Genomic DNA, 27,257 nt, shown 5'->3' on the forward strand with positions numbered 1-27,257 from the left:
AAAGCGGTTACTTTCTGTAATGTGATAGGGTAAACATTGTTATATCTATTCCATGTACCCTACTGAATCAATGTGTAAGCTTATATCAATGGCAGCAAAGTTATGGTCATATTGTGGGTGATCTAACTAAAATGCACTGTAACCAAGAGATGTTAGAGCACCCACAGGGGGTAGTCTCTTACTCCAGTGATCTTCAAAGTTGGAAGCGTGACCGGCGGGGTGGGTTGTGTGTCGGGAGGGTTGCAGAGCCGTCCGCCGTGGCGCTCCCGATTGTGCAAATTCGCGGGCAACAGCCGCAGCAGCTGGCTTTTAATTATGCCGGCTGCAAGTGGCCTTTTAACCATATTTTTAAAATGTGGCCGCACTGCATGTGTGTGCCCACTCATCGGTGCACATGCGCAGAGTCTTACGCATGCGCACCGATGAGCGGCCACGCATGCCCAGTGAAGCCACATTTTTTGAATATGGTAAAATGGCTGCTCGCAGCCAGCATAGTTAAACGCTGGCTGCTGCTCACTCTGCCCGGTTCGGAAGTGCTTGGTTCTTCTGAACGAAGATAAGGATGAGTTTCCCCCCAGCGACTAGCACCATTGGACCCACCCACAGAGATCCATAGCCATGGCCTCCACCTCGATACTCGCCTGTATCTGCAGCACGCTCATCTTGCACGACCACGAGGTCACTGTCACCAAAGACAAACTCAAGGACCTGATTAAAACAGCTGGTGTGACCATTGAGCCAGCCTGGCCTAGTCTGTTTGCCAAGGCATTTGCTAATATTGATGTCAATAGTCTGATCTGCAAGGTTTGTGCTGGCAGCAGTGCCCCAGCTGCTGCAGCAGTTGTTTCCAGTGCTGCCCTTGTTGCTACTGAAGAGAAAAAGGAAGAGACGAAACAGGAAGAATCTGAAGAGTTTGACGATGACATGGACTTTGGTCTCTGATTAAACATGCCATGCAACAACATTGCTACAATTTACAAAAAAATAAATAAAAATTGAATGTAAAAGTCGGCTGCTGCAGCTGAAGACTGCAAATTTGCGCAATCGGAGACACAGGACATTTTTAAAAAAATTCCATATAATCTTCCTGCCTAAGGCAGAGAGCAGGTCACGGACGTCGCCATCATGTGCTTTGGGCATGATTGTGATTCCTCCATTTTGTCAGCTGCAAACAAGGTAAGAGAAAATGGTGGGTCGTGAAGGTCAACCGGCGTGGGTCATGAAGGTCGGCCGGCGTGGGCCGTGAAAGTCGGCCGGCGTGGGTCCCGAAGGTTGGCCAGTTGGCAAAAACAAAGTTTGAAAAACACTGTCTTACACCATGTATAACTCTGAGCCTATACAAAGCATAGATGGCATAGAGCGTTTTGAACTTTATTTTGGATTTTTTTTAATGTTAAGACGACCCATGTACATGCTCTTTTTAACAAATGTAACTGAATAAGAAAATCTAGTTTGTCACCAGGTGAAATGTGATATTAACATGCACTTTAACTTGTGTCTGCTTGTGCTACTGTAGTACTATAGCAACCCCCTTGATGATGTGGAGATGCCGGCGTTGGACTGGGGTGAGCACAGTAAGAAGTCTCACAATACCAGGTTCACCTGAGGAAGGAGCTGTGCTCCGCAAGCTAGTGATTCGAAACACCCTTGATGTTCTTCTCGACTCCCCCAAGAAATAAATTCTGTATTACTTTTGTCAACTGCATGACATCAAATTTAGCTGAGGAATAAAACATTGATAGCAGCGGTTCAGAAAGCTTGTGGAAATATTTTTGGACAGGATTTAAAACTGTTGGAACCAACAATTCTATGGACACGTGCTTGTAGGATTAAAATAGCAGTTTTAATATACTCACAACAGAGCCAGCCGGTTAGCCATTGAACGTTCGGTGAACTGGCCGGCTGACCATGTGGCACTGACCTTTTATACAGCAGCTTCCGGGGGAGGAGTCCTGGGCACAGCCAAGGGAGAAGCCCCATACAACTCGAGCATTCCCAGAGCTACTCCCCCTGGAGGACAGGTAGTGCAACTGCACTTACAATACAGACAACTATATATACAGATTATAATCTGGTGTGAATCACATTCACCACAAAAACGTTTTTATATAAATGGTGAAAAGATCAGGGCCGGGATTCTCCCCTACCCGGCGGGGCGGGGGGTCCCGGCGTAGCTCCAACCACTCCGGCGTCAAGTCTCCCCAAAGGTGCGGAATTCTCCGCACTTTTGGGGGCTAGGCCCGCGCCGGAGTGGTTGGCGCCACGCCGACTGGCGGCAACGGCCTTTGATGCCCGCCGGCCGGACTGGCCAAAAGGCCTTCGCCGGTTGGTGCATGCGCCGGTGCGTCAGCGGCCGCTGACGTCACCACCGGCGCATGCGCGGTAGGGGGGTTTTCTTCCGCCTCCGCCATGGTGGAGGTCGTGGCGGCGGCGGAAGAAAAAGAGTGCCCCCACGGCACTGGCCCGCCCGCCGATCGGTGGGCCCCGATCGTGGGCCTGGCCACTGTGGGGGAACCCCCCGGGGTCCGATCGCCCTGCGCCCCCCCCAGGCCCGCTCGCGCCGACAATCCCGCCGCCACCAGAGGTGGCTGAAACCACGGCGGCGGGACCTCGGCCCATCGCGGGACGGAGAATCGCCGCGGGGGCACGCCGATCGGCGGGGCGCGGTTCCCACCCCCACCAATTCCTCGGTGGCAGAGAATTCCGGCCACGGCGGGATTTTCGCCGACCCCAGGCGATTCGCCGACCCTACGGGGGTCGGAGAATTTCGCCCCAGTGATGTGAATGAGTGTCTTGAACAGAGCTTCCAAGTGGAAAAAAAAGTAACATTTGGTATTTCATTGATAAATTGTAGCAGAGTGTGAGCTGCTTATTTGACAACAGTTCTGTTTGAGATTCAAATTAAAACTTTGACATGGGCTGGCTGGTCAATGTATTTGTAGTGAGTTTAGCAAAGTTAAAGATGGTCGAGGGAAAACATGCAACAAATGGAAAATAAAGGTGGAAGCAATGCTTCAATCATTTTCTTTTATAATACATTGAAGATTCAAAGATACAAATCAAAGTGAATAAATAATTTTCTATGACAATAGGCTTTTAATGCACATAGTTTGTTTACTGCAAAAATCTTTTCAACTGTTCTTTAATTGTTCCCACACAGATATGCTAACAGTAGGGAACTGTCCATGTTTTATTGTGACACTCCATCCCTATTGTTGCACAACTCTGAAATTTTAGCTGACCAGCTGGCATACTGGTGCTCCACATTTAGAAGACTAACTCAACATTTTTGGAAGTGGAACCTGTGAACAAGACAAAAAGGAAAGTGTGAATTTTAGCATTTAGGTGAATTAATTACAAATTGACAACACATTGCACAAGGATATTGTATGCCATATATCCCCTGAAGTTGTGTATATTGCCCGATCATGACCGTGTGACATCCCAGGATGGTGTATGCCGCCCAATGAATTTATTGAACACTAGTCAGTGGACTGTAAGCAATGCAACAGCCAATCTGTGCACAGAAAGGTTTGGATGAAAAAACAATGAATCTGTTTTGGGTGGTGCCATTCAAAGGAGGAAGGTTGCCTGGGAAATTGTCAGAAATAGCTCTGCACTCTCCGATGGCTTATGATAGATTTCACAAACAACAGAAACTATCTATTACATTTCAAAATACTAAAAGAATGAAAAAGGGAAAGAAAGGCTTGTCCTGCTGGTTTCTTAGAACCTGAACTCGCCTTGAACAATCCGCTGGTGTGCATCATCTAAGCTTACATGTGGTGCTGCTCAGTAATCCAGCCACAAGTCAACCCTTTCAGCAGGACAAGAAGGAAAATAAATGGGGCAATGCAGTGATCATTGTTTAAAATATTTCCCAGAAATAATGTGATTGCGTTGAAGTACAATTCCTAATATTCTGAATAATATCACCGCTTGAACAGTTTATTAATTACTTGAGACTTGGCTACTTAATGTCATTAATTGGGGTTCGATAAGTTGGTGTCAGTTCTCCAAATCTTGGGCGGAATTCTCCGACCCCCCGCAGGGTCGGGGAATCACCCGGGGCTGGCATAAATCACGCCCCCGCCATGGCCGGAATTCTCCGCCACCCGGGAATTGGCGGGAGTGGGAATCACGCCCCGCTGATCGGCGTGACCCTTGCGGCGATCGGCGTGCCCACCCCCGGCGGCGATTCTCCGGCCCATGATGGGCCGAAGTCCCGCCGCTGACAGGCCAATCCCGCCGACGTGGTTTAAACCACCTCTGTACTGCCGGGATTGCTGGCGCAAGCGGGCTCCTGGGGGAGGTGGGGGCACGGGGCGATCGGACCCCTGGGGGTGCCCCACGGTGGCCTGGCCCTCGATCGGGGGCAACCAATCGGCGGGCGGGCCAGTAACATGGGGGCACTCTTTTTCTTCCGCCGCCGCCTCCACCATGGCGGAGGCGGAAGAGACCCCCCTACCGCGCATGCGCCGGTGGTGACGTCAGCGGCCGGTGGTGACGTCAGCGGCCACTGACGCCCCGGCGCATGCGCGGACTCACGCCGACCAGCGAAGGCCTTTCGGCCAGCCCCGACGCCGGCCGGCAGGCGCCAAAGGACATTGGCGCCGCTTTTGGTGCCAGTCGGCATAGCGGGAGCCACTCTGGCGCGGGCCTAGCCCCTAAAGGTGCGGAGAATTCCGCACCTTTGGGGAGGCCCGACGCCGGAGTGGTTCCCGCTAGGCTGACTGGCGACAAAACCGGTGGCAACGGCCATTGGCGCCCACCGGACGGCGTCGGGGCTGGCCGAAAGGCCTTCGCCGGTCGACGTGAGTCCGCGCATGCGCGGGACGTCAGCGGCCACTGACATCACCACCGGCGCATGCACGGTAGTGGGGGTCTCTTCCGCCTCCGCCATGGTGGAGGCCGTGGCGGTGGTGGAAGAAAATAAGTGCCCCCACGGCACTGGCCTGCCGGCCGATCAGTGGGCCCCGATCGCAGGCCAGGCCACCGTGGGGGCACCCCCGGGGTCCGATCGCCCCGTGCCCCCCCCCCAGGATCCCGGGGGCCCCCTCGCACCGCCAATCCCGCTGGCACAGAGGTGGTTTAAACCACGCCGGCGGGATTGGCCTGTCAGCGGCGGGTCTTCGGCCCATCGCAGGCCGGAGAATCACTGGAGGGGGCCGATTGGTGCGGGGGGCACGCCGATCGGCGGGGCGTGATTCCCGCTCCCGCCGATTGCCGGGTGGTGGAGAATTCCGGCCATGGCTGAGGCGGGATTTACGCCGGCCCCGGGTGATTCCCCGACCCTGCGGGGGGTCGCAGAATTCTGCACCAGATACTTGAGCAAATTTGCCATGAGCGTGGTGCGTCGGGGCGGGAAGTGGAATGTCTCGTCATCCATTTTTTAACATTAGCGTTCAAAGTCAAATTGATACAGTAAAAAGATGCAAATGTCTTGTATAAACATCCATTCGACACATTCATCACCAAATGCATTAAACAAAGAACTTGTAAATGATATCAATATTAAACTTTCAATATTTTTATAATATTTCTGTGTTTGTCAAGACAGGAAATCTATTAAAATAAATAAGATTGTCATTTGGATGTGTTAAGCACTACCAGTAACTTAAGTCTATGTTTTACAATATAATATTTACATGTGGCAGAAAAATCAGAATTTATCTCCTTCATTGTTGCAGTAACGAATCTGAATAGCTATGTTAAAATCCGATATAAGATTAGTTTTTTCTTTGGCGCATCATTGTAGATTTTAGCAAACAGTGCTGTCTTGCTTTGTAGGCCTGATGACTTCATAAGGAAGAACTTTAGGTTTTAATAGTGGGCCTATCATCTCATCCTGACTGGGAGAATTTCATAACTAATGAATTACAGGGCAGCACCGTGGCACAGTGGGTTAGCCCTGCACCCTCACGGCGCCGACGTCCCAGGTTCGATCCCGGCTCCGGGTCACTGTCTGTGTGGAGTTTGCACATTCTCCCCATGTTTGCGTGGGTTTCGCCCCCTCAACCCAAAAATGTGCAGGCTAGGTGGATTGGCCACGCTAAATTTCCCCTTAATTGGGAAAAAATAATTGGGTACTCTAAATTTAAAAAAAAACTAATGAATTACATACGTGTTTACCCAAAGCTCTGGAAAACTAGAAGCTGATTAGGTGAAACAAGCAGATAAGGAGATACCAGAAAAGCTGGAAGAACACAAATTAAAATGCTGGCTGGCTACAATCTTCCAATCCTCCTTAGATAGGGGTAGTACCAGAGGACTGGAGGTGGAAAATGTTGCACATTTGTCAAAACATTTGTCAAGCTTTTCACAGTAACTTCATTGCAGTGTTAATGTAAACCTACTTGTGACAATAAAGATTATTATTAAATAAAGGGAGAAAGTTGTGGTAGAAAAACTTTCAGAAACAATCTGGACGAAAATTAATAGCCACTTACTCAAGTATGGGCTAATAAAGTAGAGCCAGCATGGATTTATTAAGAACAAATATATTCAACAGCTGAGCATCCACTGCCCTCTTGCATAGAATGTTCCAAAGCTCACAGTCATCTGAGTGAAGACATTTCTCATCTCAGCTCTAAATGAAGAGCATGGCCAGAATTCTCTGACCGTTGCGATTCACTTATCCCGGTAGCAGCGCACTCCCGTTTCCCGGCAACGGTGGGGTGGTTACAATGGGAAATCCCATTGACAAGCGGCAGGAAGATAGAATCCCATTGCCAGCGGATGGCGCTGCCGAGTAACATGTGGCTGGGGGCCGAGGAATCCATCCTCATGTTTGTCTTGAGACTGCACTCTTCAGTCAGGGAGAATAGTACCGTGGCACCTACACTGTCTTACCTCTTATGAATTTTATATAGTAAGAAGTCTTACAACACCAGGTTAAAGTCCAACAGATTTGTTTCATACACGAGCCTTCGGAGCACTGCTTCCTCAGGCTAGTTTATTTTATATAGCCTCCCTTCACTGAGGAGACCAAAATTGTACCCAGTACTTCAGGTGTGGACTAAGTCGCATATTATTGCAGCAAGACCTCCTTACTCTTATACTCCAACCCCTTGCCAGAAAGGCTAACAAAACATTTGCCCACTTTTATAAGGCCATGAGAGCCCACACCGAGTTTGCAGAAATGAAACTGAGTTATATTATATGCAGCTCCAGTAGTTCCTTACTGGATCATCACTAGTCTGTGCCTTAGAGGCCAACTCTATTTATATATAGCCAGATATTGCTTGAGGTCCCCCACCCCCTTATCGGGGGAGCTCGTATTCTGTAAGGTCCATGGGGTAGTTCATCATTCCCACCCTGGAAGACCCGTGCGGGTTAAAACACCTAGCCAATAGCTTGTGGTATCTGCATTTGATCTTTTGGTGATTGTCTATGTGAACAACAAATCCCTTAGATTACCAACGTTTTCTCATCTCTCACTGTTTAAAATAAAATATGCTTTTGTATTCCTATCAAATTGGATAATTTCACATTTCCCCACAATATATTCCATCTACCACTTTCTTGTCCAATCATTTTCAGCCTCTTTACATCCTCCTTACAGCTTACTTATCCACCTAGCTTTATATTTTGTCAGCCAACTTGGATATATTACACTTGGTTCCCTCATCTAATTCATTGATATAGAATTATAAATAACTGATCCATGAGGTGCTCCATTAGTTACATTTTGTTCCTGCCTTTTCTCTATTAACTAATTCTCAGCTCATGCTAATATATTTCTCCCAATCCAATGAACTCTAATCTTGTGTAACAATGTCTTGCAGCTTTTATAATGGTTTTTAAAAATTCAAGTATCCACTGGCTCCCTCTCATCTACCCAGTCAGTTGTGCCAACAAAAAACTCAAATAGATCCGTCAAACTCAATTTTCCTGCCATAAAAGAAGCAAAATTCTGGCCATACAGCATGTCAGGAAGATTCTGTGGAGAGAGAAATAATTACCATTTCAGGATGATGAACTTGCATCAGAATTGGGAAATTGGGTTGCATTTATTGCTGCTGCAACACCAGAGAGAGCATTTCCCTCACTGATGCAATCAGTGACAGCTACAGTGTTTTATATTAGTGAAGAAGTTTGTTAGCTGCAGAAGCATTTAACTATCATCAATAAAGATAGGTTGTGATTGCCACATTTTTTTTTCGGGGTTGTGATAACCACTTTCTTTTCCAATAACATAGTGAAATCCTATTCTCAGGATTCATACTTGTTAAAACTCTGCATTAGGTTCCTAGCGTGTTGCCAATTTTCGTGAACATCAAAAATACAACACCAGGTTATTCAGTTCAAAGGCTATTACCAGGACCAGGCTGCACAAACAGGATTGAGCTCAGTTCATTACTGGCAATAAAATATCTCTACACAGATCACTACTGGGGAAGAAGCAGTTTTTGAATTGTTGCAAATTGTTTGCAATGCCAAAACAAGAGAAAGAGGCGAGAAAACACAATGGGCTGGATTCTCCGGTTTTGCGGCTAAGTGCTGACGTGGGAACTGTGGCGTTGTACAAAGCCAAAGTCAGCGCCGTACCCTCACTGATTCCGGGACCGGTGAGGGGCTAGCAGCGACACAGGTAAACCTCCCGGCTCCCACACCAAAAATGGCCGGAGAATAGCCGGGTCCGTGGCCTCGCATGCACATGACGATGGCCTGCAGCGGTCGCGCCATACAACATGGCCCAGCCGTGTGTGGGCCTGACTTGCCAGATGGTGTCCTCCTGGACCCCCCCCTCGCCACCCTCGACCACCCCACACCAGTCCCCCCAGTCCCCGCCAAACCCCCCGGCCAGCCGCATGGCTCCCCCCCGACTGTCGCGCGCTGGACACAGTCTGCAGCTGCCACGCGAGGTTGATGAAAACTCAGAGCACAAGAGATCCGTGCCGTCGTGAACTCGGCCCATTGGGGACGGAGCATTGGGGGAGGGCCTTCAGGTGACGTCCTGAGGCCGTCCCCATGTCCCAACAGCGTGCAGCGCATTCCCCGATGATGCCGTTTTGGAGGGGGCGGAGCATCCGAAAACAGGTGCCTCCCCGATTTCAGCGTCATAAGGGATTCTCCGCCCGATCGCCTATTACGTTATCGGACAACGGAAAATCCCGCCCAATATCTGCAAAGAAAAAGGACACAAAAAGGGGACAGAGGTTATAGTTTGAAAATGTTGAATTCAATGTTGAGTCTTCAAGGCTGTGAAGTGCCAGACCCAAAAATTAGTTTCTGTAATTCGAGCTTATGTTGAAATTCATTGAGACACTGCAAGCTGCCAAGGCTTGAGAGATCCTTTCTGAGAGCAAGGTGGAGAAGCTTAAAGTCATGTTTGTGGGCTGAATGGAGGTGTTCCTGAAAGCGGTCCCAAATCTAGAGCAAGACTGCATTGTGAGCAGCAGTATGATATATTATTATTTTTTTAATTTTAGAGTACCCAATTCTTTTTTTTTCCTATTAAGGGGCAATTTAGCGTGACCACTCCATCTACACTGCACATCTTTGGGTTTGTGGGGGTGAGACCCATGCAGACAGGAGGAGCATGTGCAAACTCAACACAGACAGTGACCCAGGGTCAGGATCAAACCTGGGTCCTCAGCGCTGTGAGGTACCAGTGCTAACCATTGTGCCTCCCTTTGTCATGTATACAGTTAAAGCACCCCTCCATGATTCGTCTGTTGTATCTAAGTCGGGGATTCCATCCATGGTCTTCTTCATGAACTCCGTGTCGTCCCAGTTGGCAGCATACATGTTGACCAGGACCACTGGTGCCTCATCCAGGACACTGCTGCCCATGGCATACCATCCCCTGGATCCGTAACCGTCTTTGTTGTGGTGAACACCATCCTCTTACTTATCAGTAAGGTACCCCACCTGGCTCTCGTCCCATAGCAGGAATGGTAGGTCTGTCCCACTCATCCCTTTCTTACCTGCAGTCGGTCCTTCTCCCTCAGGTGCATCTCTTGGAGGAAGGCTACCTTGGCTTTCATATTTTTCAGGTGGGCGAAGGCCCTGGATCTTTTCACTGGGCTGTTAAGTCCCCCGACGTTCCAGGTGAGTTTTCTGATGATAGCTTTTTGTCCCCCGCTCCTGCGGGATCAACCATACTTATCTTGTGGATGCGCCCTTGCATTCGGGGTTTCCTTTTGTTAGGGGGCCATCCAAAATGTTGTCAACTATGTGTATACCATGTGTGTGAGCCCCAGCACGGGTTTCCCTTTGTTTGGAACCCTCCAAAGTAGCTGCTTGCGGTGCCATTTTGTTTCAGGTTTCCAAGAATGACCCGCTGAAGCCAGCCTACAGCCCTTCCCCCCTGCCGTTTTGTTCCCCCCACCAATTTATTTCCCTCCCTCTTGCTTCCCTCCCACCCCCCTCCATCACCGCCCCTCCCATTCCTCTTTCCTGTTTACCCCTCTGCTTTCCCCCCATTGGGATTGTGCCCCCCCCCCCCCCCACCTTGCTAGGCGCTGTCTCCCTGGTAGGAGGTGCACCGCAGGCCCCCCCTCACTCATACACTCTGGCACTCGCTTTCCCGCGATACATTCTGGCGCGAGCTTTCCCGCTAATGTGGTGGCCCCCCCTCCTGAGGTCGGTCTGACCTCCTCCTACGCCTGCTATGTTGGTATCCCCTCTATGTCTTCCTCCCCCTCTCCTGCGCTCTGCTGCACTTGCCCCCTCCTTGCTGCGAACTGGTTCCCATGTTCACAACGAGGCATAGTCCCGCACAAATTGTCCGTTTTTCTCTGTTTCTTCCTTAACGCTGTCTCGCTTGTTGTCTGTCTGTTCTGTTTTTTGAACAAACTCTTCCACATCTGCAGGGACAGTGAAATAATGCTTCTTGCCCTGGTCTGTTACCCAGAGCCTGCAAATGTCTTCAAAAACCAAATTCAACACCCTGAATTTGATATTGTTCTTGTACAGGGCTGCCTTCGCCCTGCTAAATTCCACCCTGCGCTTTGCCAGGTCTGCCTCAATGTTCTGGTAGATTTTGTGTCCCTCCCAACTGCAAGCCTTCGTTTGTGTGGCCCAGCAAAGGATCTTTGCTGGTTCTGTTATCTGTGCAATCTGGCAATGATCACTCTCAGCTGCTTCCCCCCCGCCCCCCCCCCCCCCCCCCCCCTCTCTCTCTCTCTCTCCCCCCCCCCCCCCCCCCCCCCCAAACTTGGGTCAGTTGGAGCCTCTTTGTCAGTTCTTTAGTGTTGTCAGTCTATTGTCCGTGTAGGAGTCACTGACTGTCAGTGTCCCCCGTCCTGTCTCCACCTTTTAAAGATGGCATCCATTTTGGCTGGCGCGAACCTGTGAATGTTGCAGATGGGGGCCATAGTGAACATTCTGGTCAGACCGACGTGTTGTCTGGTGGTTCCACATCCGGAGTACGGCTACTCCCACTGGGCTTCTAGAATGCTTGGCCAGTGGGGATGGGAGTGCTGCTGTGGCAACGGACCAGAGGGACAACCCTGTGCAGGAACTCTCCCCCATTTTTACCCATTCAGCTTATGGTTCCTTTACTCATCCCCTCACTCTTTCCGCTGTGGCTTCCCAATGACAATATTTCAGGTTTGGGAGGGCCAGGTGCCCCTGCTTCTCGTTCTTTGCAAGGCTTTTTTGGGGATCCTTGGATTCTTCCCCCCACACACCCACACAAATAAACACATAATCATTTTTTCCACTGTGTTAAAGAAGGCCTTAGTGATGTAGATTGGTATGGATCTGAACAGGAAGAAGAACCTGGGCAGTAGGTTCATCTTGGTCATCTGCACCCTCCCCGCCAGAGAGAGTGGGAGTGAGTCCCACCTCTGCAGGTCCTTTTTTACTTTCTCCACCAGATTAGCCAGATTCTATTTGTGGCTCGCTGTCCATTTGTGGGCAATTTGGATCCCCAGGTAGCGGAATTTGTTTTGTGCTTGTTTAAATGGCAGTCCCTCCAGCTCTGCCCCGCTGCCTTGTGGGTTCACTGGGAAGATTTTGCTTTTGCTCTGTTTGGGCTTTTGGCCCATGAAGGCTCCAAACTCTTTCACGTGCGCCATGAACCCTTCCATGCTGCTTTGTGGGTCTCCGCATAGAGGAGCAGGTCATCCGCATAGAGAGAGATTCTGTGCTCTCTGTCCAGATCCCCTTCCAATTTTACGCCTCTGTGGGTAGCTGGAAGTGCTTAGAGCTGGGGGTGTTTCATCCATGCTATGAACCCTGCTCCAAGCCCAAACCGCTCCAGTACTTCAATGAGGTACTTCCACTCAACTCTGTCGCAGGCCTTCGCTGCGTCAACTCTGGTGCTCTCTCCCCAGGTGGCGTCATTATCACATTCAGCAGACACCTAATGTTCGATGTTAACTGCCTATCCTTAACAAAGCCAATCTGGTCCTCTGCCACCACCTCTGGTATGCAGTTCTCCAGTATTTTCGCTTCTACATTGAGCAGCGAAATGGGTCTGTAAGACCCGCATTCTGTCAGATCTTTGTCTTTCTTGGGTATCAGCGAGATTGAGGCTAATGTTAGTGTAGGCGGAAGGGTGACCCTAGCCAGCGAATCTGTGAACATCTCCCACAGGTGTGGGGCCAGTGCCATCGCAAACCTTTTGTAGAAGTCTGCCGGGAACCCATCTGGTCCTGGCGCCTTCCCCGACTGCATGGAGTTGATGCTTTCCATGTCTTCTCCCAGTTCTAATGGTGCTTCCAGCCCCCACTTCCTATTCTTCCCCACGACTAGCATGTCCAGTCCACCAACGAAATGCTTCATCCTCAAATCCCCATTGGGAGGTTCGGAGGTGTAGAGTCTCAAATGCGTCACTGACCTTTTCCAACTCTGCTCCTAGTCTGTCTTTGCTGTCCCTAATCTGAACTATTTCCCTCGTGGCTGCCTGCTTTCTCAGCTGGTGAGCCGCAGGCGGCTAGCCTTCTCCCAATCTTTGTAAAAATTCCCCCACATCTGGCAGGGTTGGTGCACTGCTTTCCTCGTGGATAGCAGGTCACAGTCCATTTGTAGCTTTTTCCTCTCCACCAGAAACTCTACGCTCAGGGCCGTGGAGTTTCGTTGTCTATCTCCAGCATAGACTTGACCAGCTGTTGCCTGGCCGCACTCTCTTCCCTATCTCTTTGAGCTTTATAGGCAGTAATTTCACCCCTTATCACAGCCTTCAATGCCTCCCAGAACGTGGAGGGTCAGACCTCCCCATTCTGGTTGCTGGTAATGTATCTGACGCTGGCTTGTGATAAGCAGAAAGCTTTGTCGGCAAGGAGGGCTGTCCAATATCCAACCTCACATCCATGTAGTGTGGAGCGTGGTCGGAGATCACGATCGCAGAGTATTGCGCTCTTACTATCCCTGGAAGCATTGCATTCCCCACCACAAAGAAGTGGATACGTTTATATACCTTATGTACTTGGGAGAAGGAGAACTCCTTCTCCCCTGGATGCGTGAACCTCCATGGGTCCCCAGCTCCAATCTGCTCCATAAATGTGCTGAGTTCTTTCGCCATCCTGGAGGTCTTCCCTGTTTTGGGGTTCAATCTGTCTGTCCGTGGTCCTGCACACAGTTAAAGTCCTCCCCGATGACGAGTCGGTGCGTCGCTATGTCAGGGATTCCGCCACGATCTTCTTTATAAACTCCGTGTCGTCCCATTGGGTGTGTACACGTTTACCAGGACCATGGTCCCCTGTCCAGGACGCCGCTGACCATGACTTACCGCCCCCCCTGGGTCTGTAACCGTCCCATCGCCATAAACACATCCACTTACTGAGCGGTATGGCTACCCCCTCAGCTCTCGTCCCACAGCAAAAATGGTACGTCTGTCCCACTCAGCCTTTTCTTATTCAAAGTCGGTCCCTCTCCCTCAGTGAGTCACTTGAAGGAAGACTATGTCAGCTTTCATAATTTTCAGATGTATGAAAATTCTGGATCTTTCACTGGGCTGTTAAGTCCCTCGGCGTTTCATGTAACTATTGTAAAGGGGAGTTTCTGCCCCCTCCACCCCGCTTCTGAGGGTTCAACAATACTTACCTTGTGGACGCACCCCTGCACTCCAGGGTTTCCCTTTGTTAGGGGCCATTCAGAATGGCTTCAGTCACCGTACTCATCCGGAGGCTGGGCCCCCTGCACTCTGGGGTTTCCCTTTGTCCATGGGCCACCCAAAATGGTCGGCAGCTATGTGTATGCCATGTGGGTGAGCCCCTGCACTCCGGGGTTCCCCTTTGTTTAGGGACCCTCCAAAGTGGCTGATTGCAGCACCATTTGTGGCCTGCTCTAGCCCGCCTAGAACCCCCCCCCGTCCCTTTGTTCCCCCTATTGTTCTGCACCTTTCCCCCCACTTGACCCTTCCTTCCTGCCAATGCCCCCCTCTCCCCCCTTTCTATCCCTCTGCTTGTCCCCCTCTTCTGATGTCCCCCTGCCCCTGTCACTAGGTGCTCTCTCCCCCACGGCAGATGCGCTGCGGCCCCCACTTTGCTCATATTTCCTGGCGCTAGCTTTCCCGCAAGTGTGGTGGCCCTCCTGACGGGTTCAGTCTGAGCCTTTCCTTCGCACGCTGTTTTTCCTCCCTCTTCCTCCTTCTCCCTTTTTCCTGCACCCTGCTGCCTTGCCCTTTACCCCCTCCTTTCTGTGCCTTAGCTTTCGTTTTCAGAGCGAGGTGGTGCAGACCCGAGCAAAATGACTTTCAATCTCTGTTCCTCAGGTGACGGTTACACCTCTGTTTCTGCTGCTGCTTTCCCAGCCCGTTATTTTGGATGAACCTGTCCGCTTCTGCAGGAGCTGTAAAATAGCTCCTTGCCTTCGAAGGTTGCCCATAGCTTGGCTGGGGAGAGCATCCCAAATTTCACCCCACTTTTGAACAGGATCGCCTTCGCTCTATTGAATTCTGCCTGGCGCTTGGCCAGATCTGTCCCAATGTCCTGATATATCCATATCTGGTGTCCCTCCCAGCTGCAGGTACTTGTCTACCTGGCCCATCTCAGGATTCTCTGTCGGTCTTGGTACCGGTGCATCGTCACAATTATTGCCCTTGGCTCTGGGTTTTGGTCGTAACGACCTGTGCACCCTGTCTAGCTTGGCAGGCTGGGAAAGCTGTTCCTTCTCACCAGGTTTCCCAGCATCTGGGCAATGCAGTCTGTGGGATTCCTGCCTTCGATTTCCTCCAGCAGTCCCAATATTCAGAGGTTCTGGTGCCTCGACCAGTTCTCTTGGTCCTCAACCTTCCCTTTAAGGTCTCCCTGGGTCGCCACCAACCTTGTTATTTCTGCCTCTCAGGTGACGATCCGGTTGCTTTGGTCCATGGAGGCCTTTTCTAGATCCGTGGTCATGCTTCCCTGGGCCTTTAGTAATCTCTCTGCGTTGTCAAGGAACACCTGCATGGTGTCAGTACTTCTGTGACCGCCATCTTGACCGCTGCTTGGATTCCCAGCCTTATGTCCTCCTTGAGCTCCTTTAGCTCTCTGGTGAGGAACTTCCTCCAGCTGTCCTCCGATGAGGGGGAGTTCCTTGTATGGCTTGTTGGCCCCTCTCCTTCAGGTACTGCTGGGGTTTCCTCACCTTGTGGGTCTGCCATCTTGCCCACCGGTTTCTTCAGGCTCCTGTTACCTCTCCTCTCCTTGCAGCCTCTGGTGCAGCTGTTGTTTGGAAATATCTTGTATCTCTTGTATAGGTTAAAATGAGAGGATGCTTTTTTTCCTTGTTTCTGGTGGGCTATTTTGGATAAAATTGCCTAAATTCGATTTCCTAGGAGGGCGACCTTCCCTGTGTCCGTTCAGCACATCTGCGTCACCGGATGTCGAAAGACTCATTTTTGTTGAACCTAACGTATTCTTCAAAAACCTTGGGCCCACAAAACCCCAAATCCGCTAGTAGCAATACATCCAACCTCCACGGTAGGCGCTGAGCAGGATTCGACTCCAGAACCAAGTCACCAAGTGCGGAGCATGGCCCGAAATTACAATGGCCGAGTACCCCTCCTTCCTCACCCCAGGGAGAAGAGACCTGCCCCAGCAGAAAGAAGTCTATCCTGAAATAAACCGTATGCACATGGGAAAGAAAATGAAAATTCCTTATCCCTTGGGTGTAAAACCTGTCACAGGTCTGTCCCCTCCTCCTACCTGTTCCATAAAGGCAACAATACCCTCACTACCCCCGAAGGAGCCAACGACCTAGGCCTAGATCGATCCAACCTAGAAGCAAGTACAGAGCTAAAGTCCCCCCAAAACCAGTTGGTGCATGTCCAGATCAGGAATGGAGGCCACTAGTCCCCTAACAAACACCGCATCGTCCCGATGTGGCGCATAGATGTTTACCAATACCACCAACGTACCCACCAATGACCCGCTGACCATCACAAATCTTCCACTGTGAGCCGCCACGGTATTGGTGGCCGAAAAAATAACACGTTCCTTAACTAAAATTGCTGCCCTCCTGGGCTCTTCCATCGAAACACCTGGCTCACCCACCCTTTCCGCGGTCTAGTCTGATCCTTTACCCGCAAATGAGTCTCACGTAAAAATGTAACATCGGCATTCAGATTCTTTAGGTGAGCAAAAGCTCTTGACGTTTTTACTGGGCCCCCCAACCCCCTTATGTTTCAGGTGACCAACTGAACTGGGGACTTCCCACCTCCTTAATCCTGGAGTCAGTCATTTCCATCAAAAGGGATAACCAAGTAACTACTCAAAGGGTACAGGTCCAAGGCCCACCCAAGATGGCCACCAAATTCACCCATAAAATGAAACAACGAACAGCTCATAGTCACGGTCAGCAACTAACCCTTTCCCCACCTCTACCCTCACCTCACCCCCAAGCAACACCCCACCCAAATATACATTTTGAAGCTAAGAAAATGAAGAATACCACCTCTCCCGAAACCTCAACCCCTAACCAAACAAAGATGCTAAGTTCATCCACCCAAACCAATCCGGCTTGATGAGCTGCAGCCCCTCCACCCCACCTCACTCCCGTAAGTCCATAAGACATAGGAGCAGAATGATGCCACTCGGCCCATTGAGTCTACTCCCCATTCAATCATGGCTGATATTTTTCTCATCCCCATTCTCCTGCCTTCTCCCCATAACCCCTGATTCCCTTATTAATCAAGAACCTATCTATCTCTGTCTTAAAGACATTCAGTTATTTGGTCTCCACAGCTTTCTGCGGCAAAGAGTTCCACAGATTCACCACCCTCTGGCTGAAGAAATTCCTCCTCGTCTCTGTTTTAAAGGATTGTCCCTTCAGTCTGAGGCTGTGTCCTCAGGTTCTAGTTTCTCCGACTAGTGGAAACATCCTCTCCATGTCTTTGAAATGGGACTAACAAAAAAGCTGGTGCTGAATGCCCTCTTTCTGTGACGTACTGTTCTATGATTCTATGTACTCAGTCTTATAATTCAAAGACTTAGATTCATGTTTCTAGTAGCTTATTACCTAATTGCCTGGCTTACAGGCAATTGATCTTCCAGGCTGTAAAAATTCCTGGCTGTTTTAGGTTAGCTTTTCTCACCCCGAAGAGGAGTATAGGCACTACAATTGACCATAGTTCTCCTGTGGTTGATATCTGCTTCAATCACTATCCAGTATTCCCCACTGGAAATTAAATTGTGTTGAAGCTAAAGTGAGCTGAGATAGTCCGGTTTTTGCAAAGAAGGGTGATAAAATATCAGGTCCATCGATGCTTACTCAAGCACGAATTTGTCTCTTCAAGATAGGAAAAATACCAGGAAGATTTAAAAATAAATCGCAACTATTTCTAACCCAATTCTTGTTGCCCAATTAAAGATAAAATTGTTAGCCCAGAGGCAGATCTTACTAGCGTGGAGGGACTCGAAGCCTCCGAAAGCAGCGGTATGGGTTAGTGACATGGCTGGGTTTCGCAGGCTGGAGAAAATCAAGTTTGCCCTGAGAGGTTCATCATTAGGGTTCGTTCGGAAGTGGCAGCTGTTTATCGACTTCTTCGGAGAAAATTGAACCATCAGCAGATTCATATGGGGGGGGGGGGGGGGGGAGCGGTTAGGGAGCAAGTGGGGGGAGGGGGGAGGGAGTTAGACTATGTTGGTCAGCTTAGGCGAGAACTGTGGGAGATGGAGGGCTCTGTTACGCGTTGAACTATGTTTGTATCTGTACTTGTGTCTTTTGTTATTATAAAACCATAATGCCTCAATAAAATGTTTTAAAGAAAAAGAAAACATTGTCAGATTGAGACAATCTATGAGCTGTTGAATTCCTCTTTCATTCTAAAGGCTGTAAAAGGAAGATAACGGGCGGGATTCTCCGGTCGCCGACGCCGAAATCGCGTTCGGTGATCGGCCGGAGAATCAAAGTTTGCGACCAAATCGGGGGCGGCGTCACTTTCGCGATGCTCCGCCCCCTCCAAAGCAGAGTATTGACGGCCTCAGGACACTGCCTGAGGACCACTCCCAATGCTCCAGTCTCAAACGACCAAGTTCCTGACGCCGTCGGTCGAGTGTGCTATCATACATCGGTAACTCAGCGTGGCAGCTGCGGACTCAGTCCAGTGCCGCTACAGTTGGGGGAGTGCCGGTCCGTGGGCAGAGGGGACTTTGCCAGTGTATGGGGGCACTGTGAGGGGTTAGTCCGGGGCATGTGAGTCAGCCAAAGGGGGAGCACTATTCTGCAGGCCGGGAAGGCGAGCGGTCACCACCATGTTGCACGGCGCGGCCGCTGCAGGCCACCGCCATTCGCATGCGCGGCCACGGACCCGGCAATTCTCCGGGCCATATCAGCAGCTAGAGCCGGGTGCTCTGCGCTGCTCGGCTGCTAGTCCCCAGCCAAACGGAGGATCGGTGGCCGTTTTATGCCATTTTCTCTGTCATAAAACGCCTCCATTCCTATGCCGCCGTGGGGACATAGCCTCAAAACCGGTGAATCCTGCCCAACGTTTTTGTTTCTTCTCATTTTCTTAATTAACCATATTTCAAACTGTCAACAAGTTAGCAATATATATTTTCTGTGGAACGTTCCTAAGAAGGGACTTAATGAGGTGTAACCTCAGATACATCGTGAATGGGAATAGATGTTCAAGCTTCCCATTCAGGTACCACTAAAAGAAAACTACGTGAGATCATTGATGGATTTTCCACACAAACTCTACTGTGGTTGATATCTGTTCCAATCACTATCCAATTTCAAAGCATAAATTAACGGGGGCCACTAAAAGTTACTGACGAGTATATGGCCATCTCCTTTATAATAGCCATGATGAAGTGATAACTAAGCAGAAATCCTTCCATGTTTAACTTCTCTTCATAATTCATTGATTTTAATAAATACCAACGACCTACAGTAGCACAGTGATTAGCACTATTGCTTCACAGCTCCAGGATCCCAAATTTGATTCCCGGCTTGGGTCACTATCTGTGCGGAGTCTGCATGTTCTCCTCGTGTCTGGGTGCTCCGGTTTCCTCCCACAGCCCAAAGATGTGCGGATTAGGTTGATTGGCCACGTTGAATTGCTCCTTCGTGTCCAAAGGTTAGGTGAGATTGCTGGGGTGCGGGGATGAATTGGAGTTGAGGGCTTAGGTAGTGTGCTCTTTCAGGGGCCAGTGTAGACTCGATGGGCTGAATGGCCTCCTTCTGTACTGTAAGTTCTATGATTTCAATTACTTCTACAAGATACCCCTGTCTTTTTGTGAGCTCATTGATCAAATCTGGATGCAATATGATAATAATGTGCAACAACAATGATTTAGAGTGATAGAAGTGCTTTCTGAGACTTAAATTGATTTTTCAAGGTGCTGACAAGGTCTCTCACATAACATATACAAGCAGCTGGGGGAGCAGGGAGGTGAGCAGGTGTTGAAGATCAAGGAGAAATGGGAAGCGGAGTTGGCAGGGTGATCAATTGGGGAGTATGGACTGAGGCACTGCGTAGAGTAAATGGGTCCTCCGCCTGTGCAAAGGTGAGCCTAATACAGTTGAAGGTGGTGCACAAGGTGCATATGCCTCAGACGAGAATGAGTGGGTTCTTTCGGGGGTAGCAGATGAGTGTGAGAGGTGTGGGCGGGGGCCAGCGAATCACGCACACATGTTTTGGGGTTGCGAAAAATTGGGAAGATCCTGGGTGGGAGTGTTGGCGGTCTTAGCCAGGATAGTGGAGGAGGACGTGGACCCAGACCCTTTGGTGGCGATATTTGGGGTTTCAGAGAAGCCGGAGCTCATGGAGATTGCACGGCGACGAATTTTACTGGGGTGGTGGTCGGCATCGCCACCGGGGGTAGTGGCTTGGTTGGGTGACCTGTTTTGATACATGTCTGTAATAAAATACATTTTTAAAAAAAGGTCTCTCACACAACAATTGGAAAACTGCAGCCTTAATACATTTGATTTTCCATCCATTGAAATAAATAGGCTGAAAATGGCAGACTGGGCACAATGACTTTGCAATAAGTCACTGGCACTGTGCAAGGCGCAACCAGTGGCATGTGGTCTGAGAAATTTTCATCCATAGTCTAGCTTTGTTATAATAAACTTTGTTATGGTTTGTGTTTTTTGGATGAGCCAAAATATATATCTTTTGGAGGGAGGGTTAATTTTAGTGTCTGTTACAGCATGGGGCATGAATAGATTTGCATTTGCCGGTGATGCAGGTGTAAGGATGCAAGTGGTCTCGGTTATTGATATTTTTATATTGTGATAAGGTCAAATAGCAATCATGAATATGTCTATTTCAGCATCAGTTTGTACTTTTTTGTTGTCTCACATCTGTATCAAGTTAGGAGGAGTGAAGCAAAGCTGGATATTCATTAATCTGTACATGCTGAATATTCGTTAAGTTGTACATCTTACGTTTATTTGGATCTTAAGGCGTTCAACACGATATGTTGAAAAACAATATTTACACCAAGAATGAAGTAGAAAGCAAAAGTGAAATTGGAAATGAATTCTGAAGAATTTTCTTAATAGCAGAGAAAATTTGGTTGTATGCAATACTGACCTACATTTTAAAATAGAAAATAATGGATACCTGAATTGAATTGAATTGAAGTAGAGAATAATAGATAATAATGGATACCTGGGAATGATGGCAAGGCAGTACCTTAATGAAGTTTGCACGATGTACAAACTAGATAAATACTATTTTAGGTTTTTTGAAGAGGTGAGTGAGGGGACCTGAGTTGGTTTGGAATAAAGAATATTCAACTAATCCAAAAAGATAAAAGTACGGCTAAGTAATCATCTGCAATATCCTTCAATTCTAACAGAGCGATGCAGAAACATCAATAGACTCCTTTCTTTCCATTCCCACACCCAGTGGTGCACTAAGATAGACTTTCATCTGTTTCCATGTCTAATAATTCCTGGAACAGGTTGCTAGACTGTTGCCAGGGGCTGATAGCTTGAGCGGTGCCACTCCACATCAAGCTCGGCTAACCAAGTGTCTCTCCTGCTCTTCCCGCTCTTACCACCAGCCATTGGCATGTTTTGAAGGATTTCCAGGATGACTCAACCCATTTGACTGCATTATGGACGTACCTTCCTTGACTATCAAGTGCTGGGGTGGGACACAAACCCAAAGCTTCTGGTTCAGAGGCAGGGGCGCTACCCATTGCACCACAAGACCGCCTACCTTTCTTTACAAAGCTCTATGATTTGCTGAGTTTTCCCAGTGTTTGGCAGTTTGTTTCAGATTTCCAGTATCTGTTGGATTTTGTTTTGACAGAGCTAGGGTTTTTAAATGAATTGAATTGAATGTTTGGCTTTTGTAAATGTACGAAGATTAATTTGACATTAACCAAAATTTCTGAATGCACAGGGGAAATTGATGCCAGTTATGATTGACTGCTGCTGAATGGTTTTGATTGGAAATAAGTTACAAAACACCACTTGGGGTTTATGAAAATATTACTCACAGGTTTTAAATACGCCACGTTGCTCTGACGAATATCATTTAACAACTGGTCTCGAGGAGTATCTTCAACTAAAGGTGCTTGTCGACTCCTGGGAACTGGCTTTAGTGAACATATCATTGCCTTGAGGTTTGGCTTGTCATTTCCATCTGTTCTGCCTTGACCAGTTTTATTTTTGCTCTGTTTTTTGGGAGTTCTTCTAAGTTGCTTTCGTTGAACATTATATTTTGGACGATTGTAAAAGGTGTTTGGTGGGAGGTGAGGGTCTTCATCGTCGGTGGAGAGACTGGGCACACATCCACCCAACATCTCCAGCAGGCCGGGGGAGATTTTCTGACAGGCATTCACCATCATTTCTTGTTCCTGCGCAAACTGGTGTCTCTGCTGCTCCAGCCTCCTTTGCCTCTGCTGATCTAGATTGCGAGTCAGTAAGTTAGTGACCACCATCCTGGGGCCCGGCAGCTCAAAGTGATAACCCAACTTCAGTAGGGTGGTGTTGGCTTTGAGAAGTCTGGCAATCTCCATCTCAGCATGGTGACCCAACATATGCCTCTGGTTGTGAAACCGCAACTCAGTGAGAATCTCATTGAATTGCAAGCACCTCATGATAGCCACAATGCCCTTGCCTGTGATGAAGTTGGACTCGATGTTGAGAGTTACAATTTTCTTGTTCTCTCTTAGCATGTTGGCTATGGCAAAAGCAATTTCTTCATCGGCACCTGTGTTAGTGATGCTGAATGTAGTGACATGCTTGTTCTTCTTCAGAGCTTCCACAAAGCTTTTCAGCATATCTTTCGGGATGTTTTCCACATTGTTCAGGTTGACCTCTGTAAGGTCAGGTTTGTTTTTGCGAATATCTGCCAGTGACTCATCTAAAAGTGTTGGGTTTCCTGAAGGCCTTGCAGTCAGTTTGAGGAAACTACTATCCAATCCTAGCTTCTTTCCTGCCTTCCCTTTGCCTGTTTTCACCCCTGTGTTTTCCTGACATTCTTTTGGTGGTGTATAATTATCTTCGTTGCTGCTTTTCTTGCTATCATTGTCTTCAAGCTGCTCTTCAGTGAGGGAACCTGGCTCTTTCTTGTTATTCGAGGGAATGGCGTCATCAATTTTCCACTGGTCGGTGGGTTGATCAGGGTTGTTCTTCCCTCTTCTCTCTGGCTGGTTACTACCCTCATCTTCAGGTTCCAGTTCAGTGACTGGCACATCTTTGTTTTGCTGTGTCTTCATCATCTCCATTGTCTCCTTCTCTTTCTCTGATTTATATTTGATCTCTTTACTCTCTGATTTATCATCTTCCACTTGTTGAGGCCATTGACCATTTCCATTCAGATGTTTGCCATTTCCGTCTTCTTTATCTCTGCTTCTTGTTTCACTTTTACTCTTTGCTCCCTCGCACTCCTTTTCAACTTGTGGTTCATCTTCAATTTTTCTTGCCACAGCTTGCTGTTGAGAAAAGAGATTTTCAGTTTTGTCTGAGTTTTTTTTTGCTTTTAGTAATGTAGAGTTTCTTAATTCTGATAAAGCTGAGGTATAAAAATTATAAAAGTTACTTACTACTGAAGCCAAACCTCCCATATGGATTCAAATTGATCCATTTAGAAATATTTCTAAGCACTTTATTAAGAATACCACTGTTGCATTTTGAAGGACCACAGTGTAAATTCCTTTGGGAACTGAATGAGGAAATTAATTAGTATTTTGTAACCAGCTGATACGCAGAACTAGGGTGAACTTGCTTATTTTTAATTTATATATCTGACTGTATACCTCGCAGGCTTAGGGTAAGATTCCACAGGGCGATAGAACACTCCACATACTAAAATTCAGTACCATCGAATATAGATACAAGGATAATGCTCCATTTATGTGATGGAGTGTCAATATCTCAGAATGAATATTAAGTGATGGAAACAATATTATTATCATAGGAACATATGAATTAGGAGCAGGAGAAGGCTATTTGATTCTCTCCGCCATTCAATAAGATCATGGATGATCTGACTGTAAATTCAACCCCACAGCCCTGCCTACACCCAACAAACTTTCACCCCCTGTTAATCAATAATCAATTTGCTCTACCTTAAAAATATTCAAAGAATCTGCTTCCACTGCCTTTTGAGGAAGATCACTCCAAAGACTCTTGACCCTCTGAGAGAAAAACATTCTCCTCATCCAGGTCTTAAATGAGCAAACCTTTATTTTCAAACAGTGACCCCGAGTTTCAGATTCTCCAACAAGAAGAAGCAATCTCTCCACACCCACCTCGCCCATACCCCTCAGGATATTAAAGGTTTCGATCAAGTTGCCTCTTGCTCTTCTAAACTCTAGTGGAACAAACCTAACCTCTCCAACCTTTTCTCATAAGACAATCCTCCCATTCCTGGTATTAGTCCAGTAAACTTTTTCAGAATTGCTTTCAACAAATTGCCATTTTTTCTGATGGTTACAATGGGTTTCATTGGGGATTCACTCTGGTCCGCCTTGTCACCAGGGAGAACTGGAAATGGGTTACATTTAATTGGATGTGCCGTATCTCCAGCCCGTGTAAACTCACCTCACTCTCTAGCAGAGTGGCCGGGATCCTTTCTTCCTCCAAGAGTCGGCTCGATTCCTTCTCCCAATACAAGTAGTCAATCAGCGACCTGTGATCGAAGGAGCCTGTGGGCGCCTTGTCTGTATGGTCTTTCTGTCTCTGCCCTAAGGGCACAAGCGGGTCAGGCTCGAGATCTTCCATCTCGTTTTGCAGTTCCTTTAACTCTTCGGGGGACAGAGTCGCGAGGATTTCGTCCTCGTCCAGTTCCCCACTGTTGGACTCAGTATCATCGGGTTCGTGGCAGTATTCTGACATGGTGCCTGCTGGAGTGCAACAACTAGAAGAAGATTTCTGGGCAACTTCGGGCTTCAGCTGGAGACTTTGCCGTCCCTGTGACTCGATGCTCCCGGAGAAAGTGCCCACAGTACAGCCCGAAGCAGTAATGCAGCAATCCCTATCTGTCGGAGATCTATATTAAGCACAACCTTGTGCCAAAGTATTTTTGTGCACTGCAGCCTTCTGAGCAGCTCCCTTTTCAGAAGCTTCTGTCAGCTGCAGGAGCCACTCTCTGACATTTCACTGCAGCTGGGTCCCTTCAGTCGACAGGTCATGGAAGATTTTCGAGAACATTCGCTTGGCAGCTTAGCCCAAAGCTAAAACAAGTTGGAACGCAGCATTCACGACGTAAATATTAGCCTATCTACATGTGTTAATAATGGCGTTGGAGAGACATGAACATGCTGCAAACTTGAGGGTTATTTATTGGGTTGGAAAGAGATCTGAAAACAGGCTGCCGTTGTTGACCCAGTGGGAACTTTTGATTTGGCTGTTGAATTTGACGTGCTTTACCCCCGAGCTTCCAATGGTTCCTTCCACGCAACCTCCTCAAGCCTCAAGTGGCCCAAAGCTCTGCAGTGGTTCCCAACTGTACTGCGACCGCCCGGAAAGGGCCCATAAAACCCCCTGAGATTGAGAACTAAATATTTACTGTCGGGCGTTGTCTGAATGGCGAACAGACAGGAATGCACTCAGCCTGGAGTTTATAGTAACGACAGGGATCATGTAGCCATCTTTAAAACTGGATACATGTGCTCACAGGAATTCGAAGAAGTCGCTTTTAGACCTTAGCAAATAAAAAAATAAAAATGATTTACATAGACACAATGAATGAGACTGCCACAAACACTAAAAGGCACCGATGGTTGAACTGTTTACGTTTTTAAAAACATACATGGTGTAGAAGATATTAATCTCAGCTCTGCTGCCTCGGGAGATATGTGAGGAAGGGAAGCAAAATTAGCTCATGAGTTCCTACTGTCATATGACATTCAGTTCCAGGACAACATCAGGAACAGGTTGTCTGCTAACTTCTCACCTTAGTAATGGTCTGTATCCAGGCTGAATTAAAAAGATATTCAGAGCCATGGTCACTGTGAGCTCCTGCCCTTGTTTCAATATCCTTGCGGGGTTAAAAAGGAATTGTTAACATTTTCCTTTCCAGCTCGGCCCTGGTTTTTAACTGATTTGCTGCCTCCCCCAGGAGAATGTATGGTTCTCTATGGGAAATGGAGTGTCTGAGTCATAATGCATGAGGCATTATGACTGTATGGGAAGCGTGGATGAACCAGCCAGTCTTTCCTGCTTGATGTCTATGAGAAAATAATTTGGGGGCAAATTCCATCTCCGCTGTGCAGCTGGATAAGGCTCTGTACAGAAGCCACCTCCCCTCAGGACCTGGGGGTGGGGTGGTGGTTATGTGTGTGTGTTTTGCTGGCAGACACTTCTGTTATGACCTGCACAGTGCACCATCTTGAGCAGAGTGCCCATGCAGGCATCTCCTGTGTATCCCAGAAGCGGCTGAATTGGTGCTACCCAGATATCACACAGCCCTACCTGCTGATGTGACACACATTGCTCAAATTTGGATCAAGCATGTCAATTAAAGATTTTGCATGTCAATCACAGAGCATCAAACCTATCAGCTGCAAGGTGGGCCCTGCACTCGCAGTGATAAATGCACCAAACACCCATTGTACAATTTGAAGAACTTCTGCTGTTGTAAAGTGTCTGAAGGGGCTGGTTTAGCACACTGGGCTAAATCGTTGGCTTTTAAAGCAGACCAAGGCAGGCCAGCAGCACGGTTCAATTCCCGTACCAGCCTCCCCGAACAGGCGACGTAATGTAGCGACTAGGGGCTTTTCACAGTAACTTCATTGAAGCCTACTCGTGACAATAAGCGATTTTCATTTCATTTTTCAACATACTTGAGTGCCTTTGGGTGGTGCATTCCTGTATTTTCTGGAGAGAGTTACTGCATCCTCACATTGAGTGCAGAGGATTTGCTGATCTGTCTATGCAAAGGTTGCAGCAGGCATTGTGGCAGCAGCTGTCGTGTCTCTGGGACTGCTGAGAGGGAAAACTCTGCATATGTTGCCCTCTGCCAAGTTGGAATTAGGCTCCTCTCTGCTCCTTGCCAGTGACAGGAGGCAGTATGGCAGGTTAGATATTGCACCTGGCATCTTAGTGTGCATGCCCATCAGCATTCTCCTGGCTGCTTCATCCAGGTCTTCATCTGCTGGTCGTAGAACTTGTGACTTCATTCTCTGAAGAGCTGCATGCAAAGCATCTTCACTGTGCGAGTGGTGGGGGTATGGTGCATTGAGCTGTGTGACAGGTTGGTGGTCTGCTGTGTCGTAGACATCATGTGATGTGAACCACTTGCCTTATGTCACTGGACGTCTTGTGGAATTTGTCACTATCCCCATAGACACCAATAACTTTTAAAAAGGAATTCAGATTTCCATTTAATTGGCGACTGGATGAAACAACAGGATTTTATGTATTGGATATTTACTGAAACACAGCGTTTTCCAAACTGGGTTCCACAGAAC

General features: G+C 48.2%; 2 protein-coding genes across 2 annotated transcripts; one reads left to right on the plus strand and one right to left on the minus strand.

Moving 5' to 3' along the window:
• Nucleotides 1-618: 618 nt before the first annotated feature.
• On the plus strand, nt 619-942 carry LOC119973757 (60S acidic ribosomal protein P1-like). Its single transcript, XM_038812182.1, has one exon. It carries the CDS (start codon nt 619-621, stop codon nt 940-942), a length of 324 nt encoding a protein of 107 aa, XP_038668110.1.
• Nucleotides 943-3,007: 2,065 nt separating this feature from the next.
• lmod3 (leiomodin 3 (fetal)) lies at nt 3,008-25,210 on the minus strand. Its single transcript, XM_038810630.1, has 3 exons — nt 24,388-25,210; nt 21,837-23,276; nt 3,008-3,302 (listed from the first exon to the last, which is right to left on the minus strand). Exons 1-3 carry the CDS (start codon nt 24,679-24,681, stop codon nt 3,276-3,278), a joined length of 1,761 nt encoding a protein of 586 aa, XP_038666558.1. The 5' UTR covers nt 24,682-25,210; the 3' UTR covers nt 3,008-3,275.
• Between the last annotated feature and the right edge of the window lie 2,047 nt (nt 25,211-27,257).

This window comes from Scyliorhinus canicula, chromosome 11 (assembly GCF_902713615.1).
Source record: "Scyliorhinus canicula chromosome 11, sScyCan1.1, whole genome shotgun sequence".
Lineage (NCBI taxonomy): Eukaryota > Metazoa > Chordata > Chondrichthyes > Carcharhiniformes > Scyliorhinidae > Scyliorhinus > Scyliorhinus canicula.